At 42.2% G+C, this 13706-nt stretch overlaps 1 protein-coding gene across 1 annotated transcript in view; it reads right to left on the minus strand.

Moving 5' to 3' along the window:
* Positions 1 to 719: 719 nt before the first annotated feature.
* LOC126212649 (ankyrin-2-like) overlaps positions 720 to 13706 on the minus strand; it is an 82433-nt gene continuing 69446 nt past the window's right edge. Inside the window, exon 4 of the mRNA XM_049940074.1 lies at positions 720 to 1294. Coding sequence (XP_049796031.1) covers positions 808 to 1294 — 487 coding nt within the window. The 3' untranslated portion in view covers positions 720 to 807. The remainder of the gene's footprint in view (positions 1295 to 13706) is intronic.

The following is a 13706-nucleotide window of genomic DNA, read 5'->3' on the forward strand; positions in this document are numbered from 1 at the left end:
GGCCTTCAGGGGAAGAGAACATGCGCACACTCCCAGCTTGACGCGGCCACTTCTACATCAAAGATTAGTCACATCAAGACCAGTGACTTGGGAATTGTGTATGCTGAAGAGATTTCTGTCTTACATGTCGCCCTTTGCTTGCAGCACTTCCTTGTTGTCAGAGTTAAGTAATGTCATTGATTCATTTCGTAATAAAACTCTTTATTACATTTGCTAGAAGTATTGTCTAGTGATCCGAGAAGGAGGCTTCCTAGGCCGCCGGTATTCGACGGCTTGACAGTTTACAACAAAATTCAGTCTGGAATCGGAACTAATGTGTCGTAAGTACTTTTAATAATACCAATTTTTAACTGCAGACACAAGTTGCTCGACTGTCAGCACATTAGGTACAGAAGTAAATTCAGTGAAAGATCTCAAATGAAGAAGTATTTTAAGTACAGAGGTTATGTGTCGGCAATCTAGACATAAGGAAATTCATCAGAGTTTTATATAAGTTCCACATAGCACCAAACATGCGCCTAAAAAGTATTTTTCAGTAAGAAAATATTGTTGAAAACTGGTGTTCATTAGTAATAGAGAATTATTCAGTTTGTTTTGAATTTTCAGCAAAAGGAGAGTCCCTCTTTGAACTTATGGTAGTCCATAAACACTCTTGGTGTTATGGTACTTGCGTCGTTGTATGTACTATGTAAATTAGGGTGCAAACCAAGACTGGAGGATAAACTTTTCTGTATTCTTTATTTTATAAGTAACAAAGATCACACAGAAGGCTTTTTTTATTTTACTCCAGAGTCGTTTGCACTATATTTAGCTTGATCCTAGGATGTCTATGAGCCACTCGTGGTTGTTCCACTCGGCTAGGTCCAGCGGCGTGTCCCCATCGTAATTCCAGACTTCCCTGTCGGCCCCTGCCTCCAGTAGCGCAATCGCCGCGTCTGCTTGTCCACGCTGTGCCGCATCGTGCAGTGGTGTGTTCCCAGTGTCATCCCTGGCGTTGCAGTCGGCAGAGGATGCCGCCAGCAGCCGCACCACAGCCGCATTGTCATTCCATGCAGCCTGATGCAGAGGTGTGTTCCGCCAGAGGTCCCTGGCGTTGACATCAGCTCCTTCCTCCAGCAGAAGCCTCACCACCTCCACGTGTCCCTTGGCTGCTGCTCCGTGCAGTGCGTTCTGCTGGTTCTCGTCCATCGCCTCCACGTCCGCCCCCACTGCCAGTAACGTTCGCACCTTGCTCACTGACCCCTCCTTAGCTGCCGCAACCAGCATCTTGCCCTTCTCTTCTCCAGAAAGATACCTGCAACAAAAGGAGAATACTTACAAATATCTCCAAACACGCACGTCTGGGGACGAAACACTATGGCAAAAGCAGAACTGTGATGAGTCCCTAAAAGTCAAGAAGGTTACCGCAATGCACTGGTGTCCAAAATTAAAGCAGCTAACTGCGATTTCCCGTCCTAATTCACGATGTAATCATGCAAACTGTCAACAGATGTCTGCACAACCGTGTTCTACACGGAAGTTAGCATTCCAGTCAACGGACAACCACGCCCACGACGAAGTCAGTGCAGCTAGCAATGGGGTAGTGTTTGCTGGGTACTTCCACATTCGCAATCGCTGTAGACACAGTAACAGATGGTGCAGTGTGGTACAGAGAAGGCGCATACCAGGCTCTTCGCAGTGAAAGGCCATTGGAAGAATGGGAGGAGGACAGTCACAATCCGATGTGGCCCGATGGGTTAATGTGAATCGCACTGTTGTTTATCAGATGTGGCGACTGTTTGTAGAGACGGAAACTGTATCTCGAAGACGAGGGTAGACCACGTATGATACGAGAAAGGGAGGACCATTATTTGGTTAAAAGGGCATCACAGTACTGCCTTACTACTGCACGGCACCTGGCACCTCACCTTGCAGGATGCACTGGTGTTGTATCTAGGCAAACGTTATACAGAAGATCTCACCAGAGTGCCACTTATTGTCAGGGGCCCTTTGTTTATGTACCTCTGACACTTCACAGAAATAAATGTATAGAGTGAAGTCGTCAACATCCCACCGAATGGCCGAACAGTGTGCCAATGTTATCTTCACACGTGAGTCCCAAAATGGTCTGGAGAGTGTTTCTCGACGGATTTTCATGTGGAGGGAACGTGGAACAGGATTTCGTTACCAAAATATCGTGCTAAAGGGACTGATATCAGGGAGGTTCTTTAATCGTGTGCTCAGCGATTACGTGGACTAGCTGAACACCTCTTCATGACATTGTATGGGTGAAATGGCAAGGCTTAACTCCTGTAAGGTATCGTGACGAGATCTTGTTACCTCATATGCCGTCGTTGCGAGGTGCTGTGGCCTACACTTCGTATTGATGGACGATACAGGTACGCCTCATAGAGATCAGCTGATTGAAGGTTTCTTGGAAATTGAAGATATTGCACACCTGGGATGGTATGCTCGACCTCCCAATTTGAATCCCATAGAGCATGTCGCGGATACACACCTCTACCATAAAACTTCAGTGAGTTTGTTTTTACTCTGCACGGCGGAGTATACGAGAGGATGTAGAAAAGCGTACATTCAAGGCTACAGCGAAGAGACAAAAGAGAAATACGAAACGTATTGTGGTCTCTATGACGCCAACCCATTCTCCCCATGAACAATGGAGAAGAAGTCATAACAAAAATGATTGAAAATAGAAGACAGAAGTGGTAACACACTGTAGAAAGCATTAACATAACTTACAGTAGTCGGAAAGTGTGGAGACTGCTCAAAAGTTAGATGGTATACCTACAGGTACACCAGGCTTTGTTGGCAGTACAGCAAACCAAATAGCCTTCCAGTAGCTGAAAAACAGTAAAGCGAAACACAGATTGAAGAAAGGGCATGCGAGTAGACTAGATGCTTTCCATGAAGAAAATAATGATACACTCGATCATACATTTGCAATATCAGAAGTGAAAGAAGCAGTCAAAAGTTTAAAGACTGGGAAGGCCGCAGGCCTAGATGATATTAAAAATGAACAGATGATACGTCTTGGTGTCGGCTCTAAATTGTGGCTGTTGGAGTTTATGAACTGCTGTTGGGCAACTGGATGAATTCTTGAAATCTGCAGACAGGCAAAAATAACTGCAGTTCTTAAGCCTGGTAAGGACCCTGAAGATCCTAAGAGTTATCGGCCAATCTCTCTGATGTGCACAACATACAAACTGTTTGATATTAAACAGAGTCAAAGAGCTGATTGAGGGCACCCTAATAAAAGAACAAGCAGGATTTTGGCCTGGCAAATCTTGTACCAGTCAAGCTCTCAGCCTAACCCACTATACTGGAGGTGGGTTTGAGAAAAGACGAACTACAGGAATGGTGTTTATAGATTTTATGGAAGCATATGATACCATCTGTCTCAGAAATCTCATTGCAAAAGTGCAAAAAACAACAAAAAGCCCTGAATTCACTTCTGTACTCAAATCAGTTCTATTTAACAGAAGGTATTTTGTTGAGTTCCAAGGTAACAAGAGCAGATGGTGACTACAAAAGATGGGCTTCCCCAGGGCAGTGTTCTTGCCCCCAGGTTATTCAATATTTATACAAATGATCAGCCTATTAGTCCCTGCTCAAGATCTTTTATTTATGCTGGTGATAGGGCAATAGCAGCTCAGGCATAAAACTACAAGGTTATTGAGGAAATACTAGCTGAGAACCTGGAAAATCTGACCAACTATTACAAAGAAAACCAGTTGAAACCCAATCCAAGTAGGACCCAAACTTGTCTATTCCATCTTAACATCAGAGAGACGAAGCAAGAACTGAATGTTTGGTGGAATGACAGAAGGTTAAAACACTGTCCTCTCCCAGTGTACGTGGGAGTTACTCTTGATAGGACACTGTCATTCAAGAGGCACATTGAGAAGAGCAAGGCAGAAATCCAATCACGGAATAACTTACTTGGCAAGCTAACATCAAAATGTCGAGCTAATCCAAAAGTTTTTCGCACCACCGCAATGGCACTCTGTTACTCTGTTGCTGAGTTTGCAAGTCCTGTTTGGGAGCAATGATGCCACACAAACAAGCAGGACACTGTCCTGAACCAGATGTGGAGACATATTACTGGATGTCTTAAGACAACAAGAGTAGAACACCTACAATCCTTGTCAGGAATTGCTCTGCCAAATGTCCGACGTTCAATACAGAGCAGAACTGAACGAACAAAACAGGTTCAAAATCAAGTCATCCGCTCCATGGGTACCAAATGTTACCTAAATGCCTTACGTCAAGAAGTAGTTTTCTCCACTCAACCCAACCACTCACAGGTTCACCAAAAACTTCTAGAAAAAGATTGTGGCAGGAACAACAAGAATATGCACACGATTCTGAGGAAGTGCTGCCTTCAGGTGCGGAACTTGAGTGGGAGAGATGGAAAACCGTGAACAGGCTTTGTTCAGGAATGGACAGATGTAACAGAAACCTGCACAAGTGGGGAATTAGTGAAAGTGCTTTGTGTCCGTGTGGGAACATCCAGACGATGTCCGTTAGTAAACCACCCTAGAGCATGCACGGCCCAGGACCTGATGGCGTGCACCAGAGTAGCAAGGCATATGTGGACTTCTGGAAGAATGACATGTGAAACAAAGACTGTATAAAATTTTATTATACTGTATATAGGTTTCCATGAATTTTATTTTATAAATTAGCATTGTAATATTGTAAATTTTATAGAGGACAAATTATTCTATAATGTGTGGATTTATTGTAAATTGTTTATAGTATGCATACGAAATATATGTAGTAGTGAGACGGGTTTCATCACTCAAGCATCCACCAACAATTCCATATGACTTGCGAGTAGCTCTGCAGGGGAAACGGTGTTATTGCCTCCACATGAGGTTGATGACATCATTCACAGCTTGCCTTGTCGATGTCAGGGTTCTATGAGCCAGAGGTGGTCACAGCCTATGCTGAGCACATTATCCAGTTGTTGGATTGTGTTTGCAAATCTGTTACCTTGGAAAAAACCAAGAACATTTTTCTCTACCTTTATGCATATTGTAGTTTTTTTATGTTCATTGTTCTTAACATTTTTCCTACTTCACTATCACCTGTTTGTACTTTTTTATGGCAAAATAAACGCAACCTCGCAATATTTCCGTTTGTTGCTTTAATTCTGGACACCAGTATACATCGAATTTAATGCGCTTTTCGTACCATTAAAATTTCTAGGCAGTCTGGATCTTGGCTTTGTGAACACACTAAAGACCTAACAGCATTTATATACAGTGTTAAGGTTCTTACGGTCTTCAGTCGAGAGACAGCTTTGATGCAACTCTCCATGCTACTCTACTGTGTGCTAGTTTCTTCGTCTCCAAGTAACCACTGCAAACTACATCCTTCTGAATCTGTTCTGTGTATTCATTTCTTGGTCTCTGACTACGATTTTTAGCATCCACACTGCAATCCAGTACTATATTTGATATCCCTTGATTCCTCAGAACATGTCCTAGCAACCGATCCCTGCTTCAAGTTGTGTCACAAATTCCTCTTCTCCCCAATTCTGTTCGGTACTTTCTCATCAGTTATATTAGCTACCCACATAATCCTCTGCAGTGTTCTGTAGCACCACATTTCGAAAGCTTCTATTCCCTTCTTGTGTAGACTATTTATCGCCCAAGTTTCACTTCCATTCATGGCTACACTGCATACAAATACTTTCAGAAACGACCTCCTGACACTTAAATCTGTACTCGCCGTTACAGAATTTCTCTTCATCAGAAACTCTTTCCTTGTGATTTCCATTCCACAGTTTATATCATCTCTGTTTCGTACATCAGTTACTTTGCTCCCTAAATAGCAAAATTCATTTACTACTTTAAGCGTTTCATTTCGTAATGTAATTCCCTCAGCATGAACTAATTTAACTTGTCTCTATTCCACTATCGTCGTTTTGCTTTTGTTGATGTTCATCTTATATCCTCCTTGCAAGACACTGTCCATTTTGTTCAGCTGCTATTCTAGGTCCTTTTCTGTCCCTGACAAAATTACAATGTCATCAGACAACGTCAATCTTTTCATTTCTTTTAATTCCTACTGCAAATATTTCTTTTGTTTCCTTTACCGCTTGCTCAAAATACGGATTGAATAACATTGGGGACAAGCTACACAACCGGATCAAAACTATCTAGACACCTTTATCTAATATGTGACTGACCAACAAATGTAATGAAAGGACGATCCGCCAGTATAAAAGGAGGCAGAGGCACATGTGTTGTCAGCAGAGAACCAGAAATAGCAGAATGGGTTCATCAGGGAGGTTCAGTAGTTTCGAATGTGCACTAAACACTGGATGTCACCTGAGTAACAAATGTACCAGTAATATTTCGACCATGGATGAGTGGAAACGAATGGTCCGGACATGTGAATCACCGATGGAAGGTTCTGTTTTTGGTTAATGACTGTTACCTGCCATTTTGTGTAATGCCAGAAGTGAAGGAGTGAGGAGATGGCGTTACATTATGGGGATATATCCATGCTGTTATTCCCCTATTGAGCTTAACACTAAATTCGGTAGCATGTAAATCACGTTTTCCAGCTTTATGTACTGCATACAATACAGTAACGTTGTTGGTATTAGCAAGACATTGCTCCTTGTAATAAATCATTAGCTATTACGCGAGAGTTTGTGGACAACATTCCATGACTGTACTATTCTGCCCTGAATTCCGAGCTGAATCCTATGTAACTGCTTTGGGGATGAGTTAGAAGCTGACTTCGCTGCAGATTGAAGAGTCCAACTTTGAGGAAGAATGGGTTCTCATTTCTCCACTGAAGTTCAGACCCATTACTGAAAGTTTCCTCAGCAGAGTCAAAGCCTTCATAGAGATGAAACTTTGACACATCCCTTATTAATGTTCACTAATGAGTGTCCAGATACTGCCGATGTAACTGAATGTCTACTGAGAAACAGGCCATGTTATTTGCATGTGACAGCAACACCTACATTTTGATGTTACAAACTGTGTGTTGCAGCCTCGGGAATAATATGTAGAACTTTCTTTGTGAACTAAAGGCAATTAAGTACAAATATATTCTATTAATCTGTCAAATGAGATTATTTTAACCAGTAGTTTTCTAATTGGTTTGATGTGGCCTGACACGAATTCCTCTCTTGCACCAACCTTCATCTCATATAGCACTTACACACTACATCCTCAATTAACTCCTCGACGTATTCCAACTGTCTTCCGACTGAAGAGAAAGACACTCTTCAGTCTTTACACTCTACATCTCCTTCGTCTTGTCAGTATTTCCCCATGTCACTGATTCTGCAGAGTACCCGCCTCATTCCATATCCAACAAGTCCACCTAATTTTCAACACTTTTCTCTAGCACCACATCTCAGACGCTCGAAGTCTCCTTAGTCACGGTGTTTTGCCACTGTCTACGATTCAGTATCATACAAAGTAGTTCTCCAAACATAGATTCTCATAAATTTCTTCCTCAAATTATGACCTATGTTTCATAGCAGTAGAATTATGTTGGCTAGTTGTACCAATTTTGCCTTTGCTAGTATGCTTTTTATGTCCTTCTTGTTATGTATATCATGGGTTATTTTCCTTACAGATTTCCTTAATATTGTCTACTTCATGACCACTAATTTAAATGTAAAAAATTCCGATATCTGCTGCTTCTCATTAGAAATTTATTTCCGTGGTTCATTCTCAATTAATATTCCTTACTCATCAGACTCTCCATTCATTTCAACAGATCCCATAATTCGTCACTTTCTCTGAGGACAGCAATGTCATCAACAAAAATTTCATTGGCATTCTTTCACCGTGAATTTGAATCCCATCCTAGAATCTTTATTACATTTCCATCATAGCTTCTTCGGTGAATATATTGAATAGTAGGGGCAAAAGACTGCACCCTGTTTTACACACTTTTAATCTGAGTACTTTATCTTTATTTTCGAGTCTTATTCTTCAATCTTGGTTCTTGTACATGTTGTAACCCACCTGTCTTTCCCTGTAACTTAGTTATATTTACGTAAGACTTTCGAAGCTCCTGCAGAATTTTATATTGTCGAACGCTTTTTCTAGGTAAAAAACTTTTGACTGTATTTTGACTTTTCGTCAGCATTGGTTCCATTATCAATTACAACTTACGAACTGCCTCTCTGGCGCCATTACCTTTCCTAAAGCTGACAGTTTTTTAATTTTCTGTTCCATTCTTATTTGCATCATTCTCATCAGCAGCTCGGATGTATGAGTTCCAAAGATGATTGTGCTGTTGTTTTCACAGTTATCTGCCATGGCTACCTTTGGAGATATGTGGATGATATTTTTTCTGAAAGTGTGACGGTACATTGCCACTCTCATAGGTTCTACACTCGAACTTGGATAGTCGTTGGGGTGACACTTTCCCCTATGAACTCAGTAGTCATGATGAAATTTTATGTATCCTTTTAGCTTTATTTGTTGTAAAATAGACCAGAGCTCTTTTAAATATTGCCTCTAATAGTACATCTTCTATATCTTCCACGCCAACACAGATTGCTTCCTCTACCATGTCATCAGAAAAGTTCCTCCTTCATAGAGGCTGTCAATGTAATCTTTCCATTTATTTGCTCTCTCTTCTGGCGTTGGGAATGGAATTCCCATGGTAATTATTGTTTTCACTTTTCTATATTCTGTGTCAGTCCTTCAAATGGCTCTGAGCACTATGGGACACAACATCTATGGTCATCAGTCTCCTAGAACTTAGAACTACTTAAACCTAACTAACCTAAGGACATCACACAACACCCAGCCATCACGAGGCAGAGAAAATCCCTGACCCCGCCGGGAATCGAACCCGTGAACCCGGGCGTGGGAAGCGAGAACGCTACCGCACGACCACGAGATGCGGGCGTCAGTCCTTCCTACGACTGTTTGTTTACAGTTTTGTCTTAAGTTTTCTACAGTTATTTGGCCTTGGCTACCTAGAACATCGTACATATGTCATTCCTAAATGAGTCACATCGAGGTGACAAGTTGTGCAAAAGCGATGTTAACATACACAGATAGCGGTAGTAATGTGTACACAAGATATAAAAGGGCAGTGCATTGGTGGAGCTATCATATGTAATCAGGTGATTCATGTGAAACGTTTCCGACACACAGCGAGAATTAACACTTTTCACACCGAACTGTAGTTTGAGCTAGAAGCATTAGACATTACATTTCGGAAATCGTTAAGGAATTCAATATTCCAAGATCCACAGTGGCAAGAGTGTGCCGAGAATACAAAATTTGAAGCATTGCCTTTCACCACGGTCAGTGCTGTGGCTGACAGCCTTCACATAACGACCTAAAGCAGTGGCGCCTGCATAAATGGGTCAGTGCTAAGGCAGAAGCAACACTGCGTGAAACAACCGCAGAAATCAATGCAGAATGTACTATCGACGTATCTTTTTGGAAGTGCGGCGAAATTTTGCGTCAATGGGCTGCGGCACAAGATGACCAGTGCAAGTGCATTTACTAACAGTATGTTATCACCAGCAGAAGGGCTATGAGCACTATGCGACTTGACTTCTAAGGTGATCAGTCGCCTATAACTCAGAACTAATTAAACCTAACTAATCTAAGGACATCACACACATACATGCCCGAGGCAGGATTCGAACCTGCGACCGTACCGGTTGCTCGGTTCCAGACTGTAGCGCCTAGAACCGCACGGCCACTCCGGCCGGCTATCACCTGCAGCTCCTGGTCTCATAACCATATTGGTTGAATCCTAGACGACTGGAAAAGGGTGGCCTGGTCAGATAAATCTCGGATTGAGTTAGTGAGAGCTGATGGTAGTATTCGAGTGTGGTGTTGACCGCGAGAGGCTACAGTCCCGAATTGCCAACAAGGCGCTGTGCAAAATGGTGTTGGCTCGATAATGGCGTGGGTTTTGTTTACACGGAATGGGCAGGGTCCTCTGGTCCAACTGAGCCTATCATTGAATGCAGACAGTTATCTTTTGCTACTTGGAGACCATTTTCAGCCATTTGTGGACTTCATGTTCTCAAATAACGATATCATGTCGGTGGGCCAGAACTGTTCGTGACTCGTTTGGCGAACATTGTGGACCACTCGAATAAATGATCTGACCAGTCAGATCGCGCAACATGAATCCCATGGAACATTTATGGGACATAATCGAGAGGTCAGTTCGTGCACAAAGTCCTGCACCAACAACGCTTTAGCAGTTGTGGGTGGCTACAGGGGCAGCATGGCATATTATTTGTACAGGGGACTTCCAACAACTTCTTGGGTCCCCACCACCTCGAGATCTTGCTCTAGGTTGGGCACAAGGAGATGTGACATGATATCAGCAGGTATCCCACGACTCTTGCCACCTCAGTGAATGTAGCTGTCTTCCTGTCTTTCTCTGAACACTTTTATACTTTCTTCTTTCATCGATCAGTTGTATTTTTGTTTCTTTGTTACCTAAAGTTTCTTTGAAGTTGGCTTCCCTTTATCTGTGTTAGTCTGTCCACAGTCTGTGATTTTAGGTTCTAGATATGTCCTCTCCTCCTGAACTGAACAGTCCACTGTGATATTCCTTCCCGCAATATCCATATCGTTGGTAAACTTTAAGTTTCATTTCTCAGTACTGCAATATGCTACATCCTTCTACTCTGATTCTTCTGGTCGACTCTCTTAAACCTCACTCTACTCTTCATAATTACTAAATCTATGTTCATCTGGGTACGCCTTACATTCCAATATCTGATTTCGGAATCTCTGTCTCACTATGATGGAATCCAGCTGGAATCTTCCAGTGTCTCTCGGTCTTTTCCAAGCTAATTTTTTCCTCACATGATTGCTGAACAGAGTATTTTGTTATTGCCATCTCAATTTCAATGCAGAAATCAATTAGACTTTCACCCCTCTCATCCCTATGCCAAGCCCATATACCCCATGACCCTTTCTTATTTTCTTTCCCCTGCAACTGCATTTCAATTGCATACCTCCTCTCTTTTCTCTTTTTGCTTGTGTCGTTACCATGTGTACCTGAACTATCGTTGTTGGCGTTCGTTTGATTTCGAATCTGGTGAGAAAAACTCTGCCATAGAGCTGTTCACAGTAGCCCACTCTCTCTCGTACTTCCTATGCATAATGAATCCTACTCCCATTACAGCATTTTCTGCTGCTGTTGATTTTATCCCAATGTGTCTTATGACAAATCCTTAGCCTTCTTCTGTTTCACTTCAATGACCCCCACCGTATCTAGACTGGGGCCTTTGCACTTCCGTTTTTATACTCCCTAGCTTTCTAATTACGATCAAACTTCTAAATTCAAAGCTCCAAGTCGCAGAAGGTTAGCCCTTCCTAAATTATTCCGTCTCTTTTCCATTGTCACTTCGACCTTGGTAGTCCACTCCCAGAGATCCCAAAGGGTAACTTGTCTGGAATCTTTTCTCACTGCAGATTGCATCAAGACAGTTTCCCTGTTAACGACGTATGTCCTATGGATACACGTTAGGTGGTTTTAATTTATTCGATTCCATTGCCTTCTGCATCCTCTCGTCATTGATCATTACTAACTCTTCTCCCTTTTAAGGGCAGTTTCCCACCCCAAGGGAAAGGGAGTGCCTTGAAGCTCTGTCGTTCCTCCACCCTATTTGACAAGGCCTTTGTCAGGAAAATGGCGACTTTTTATGCTGGACATCTTTGCTGACACTGCTGTTAATTTTTGTTCAGAGGTTAAGCAGTGCCTGTGCTGGAACCTGGGACACAGAAAATTTTGACCACTAGTCAATGGCGCACTCCTAAGCCATTGGTATATAAAAGCAGACACTGTCCCAACGTTTATAAGAATAACGTATAAAAAGTGAAGTATGCCGTTCAAGAACTTTTTGAGATTTTGGTAACATTGTTAACAACGTCTTTTACTTTCGAAATAGTACAGCACCAAGAAAAAGCAGTGCGACATAAACGAAAGTTGGTAGGTGTGTTTCTAAATCTGGAATATTATGTATTTTCAAATTTCAATGCAGTTGCTCAAGAGTGGCGATAGTAGCACCACTACGAGGAAGCCAATCAGGCTTGCTTTAAAAACACGCTGTAACGGGCTTGAGCGTTAGTTACCTTTGAGCCTGGACGCAGTGTGTTGATGTAGGGCAAAAATGCCTTTGAGGCGACAAAGACGCTGTTAATAACATCTCATAGAGACTAAGCGAAGTCTGTACTAGGGCTACGAGATTCTGGTTGTTCCTTCCGTGATGTAGAAATATTTCACAGTAATGTACCCACTATATATGCCTGTTGGCAGCGGTGATTAGAAGAATATCCGGTCGCAAGAAGACTTGGTTCCAGACGGCCACGTGGCACTACTGAGAGGGAAGACCATCCTGTTCTGCGTATTACTCTGGCGCATTGTAATACGTCTCCAGCAGCTGTTTGAGCAGCAGTTATCACCAGGTAACACAATGAACTCTTACAAATCGGTTACTTTAAAGACAGCTCCGAACCAGGTGCCGTGTAGCATGCGTTTCACTGATCCCAAACCACCAGCCTCGGTGCCAGTAATGGCCATGCTTTGATTAGGCCAGTTGGGGGCCTACAACCAGCCTTTCTGTGTGTTAACACACTGGACCTACACCTGGAGTTATGGTCTGTGGTGCGATTTCGTATGACAGCAGGAACATTCCCATGGCTATCCCACACACCTTGTCTGTTTCAATCTGGTGATTCGACCCGTTCTGCTGCCATTAACGAACAGGATTCCAGGGGTAGATTTTCAACAGGATAACGCTCGCTCACTTACCGCTCTTGTAACCCAACATGTTCTATAGAGTGTTGACAAGGCTCTTGGCATTCTCAATCATCAGGTCTTTTTCCAGTCGAGCAGATATCATCATACAGTAACTCCAGCATCATTCACCAACAGCATTAACCGTCCCTGTACTGACCAACCAGATGCATTAGGCATCGAACTCCATTTTAAATACTGATATCTGATACTTGAGCAACACAATCCATACATGTTTGCATGCCTGCATTCGACCTTTTGGAAGTGCTCCACAATTTCACGTGTCCAGTGGCTTATCTCGCACTTACATTAACTTGCGATCCTGCAATGTTAATCAGTTAAATATGTTACCCTGGCAAATCTATTCCCGACGTTTCACTGTTCCATATTAACAAATTTTTGGTTTTGTGATTCTTATAAATCCGTGTATTTATGACTGTAAACTATTTTTGATTAAAGCTGTTCTCGCTTTTAGTCTTCCAAAGCCTGTATTTATGTAGGACCTCTTACTAGTCACCACAGACGTCTGATGCCGAAGAAAAAAGGAAGCGTAGGCTCTCTTTCGCCCTGTACATTGTTATTCACATTACTACCATGTTACGCACGATCTGCTCTCCAGGCTGGTTTTCTTAACTCACTCTCGACAAACTTTTCACTCCATTATCGAGTATTGTCTTAATATGTTTCATTTCCTGCTCTTAATAGTTTATTTCCTCATGCTGATGTTTCTCTGTCGCTTTTTAGCCAGCTTTCTCCTCTTTTCGTATTAGTCTTTTTATGCAGAAATATTTTTCCCTTTCCATGTCTTGTCTCTTATTCAACAACAATAATTTATTTTCAAATTTTTTCAGGTCCTTTTCTACTGAGATTCTGCTAATTTTATATATAGTTCGTGTAACATAATTTACAGACTTTGCCTGAGATCATATACATTA

This window comes from Schistocerca nitens, chromosome 11, assembly GCF_023898315.1.
Source record: "Schistocerca nitens isolate TAMUIC-IGC-003100 chromosome 11, iqSchNite1.1, whole genome shotgun sequence".
Classification (NCBI taxonomy): Eukaryota; Metazoa; Arthropoda; class Insecta; order Orthoptera; family Acrididae; genus Schistocerca; species Schistocerca nitens.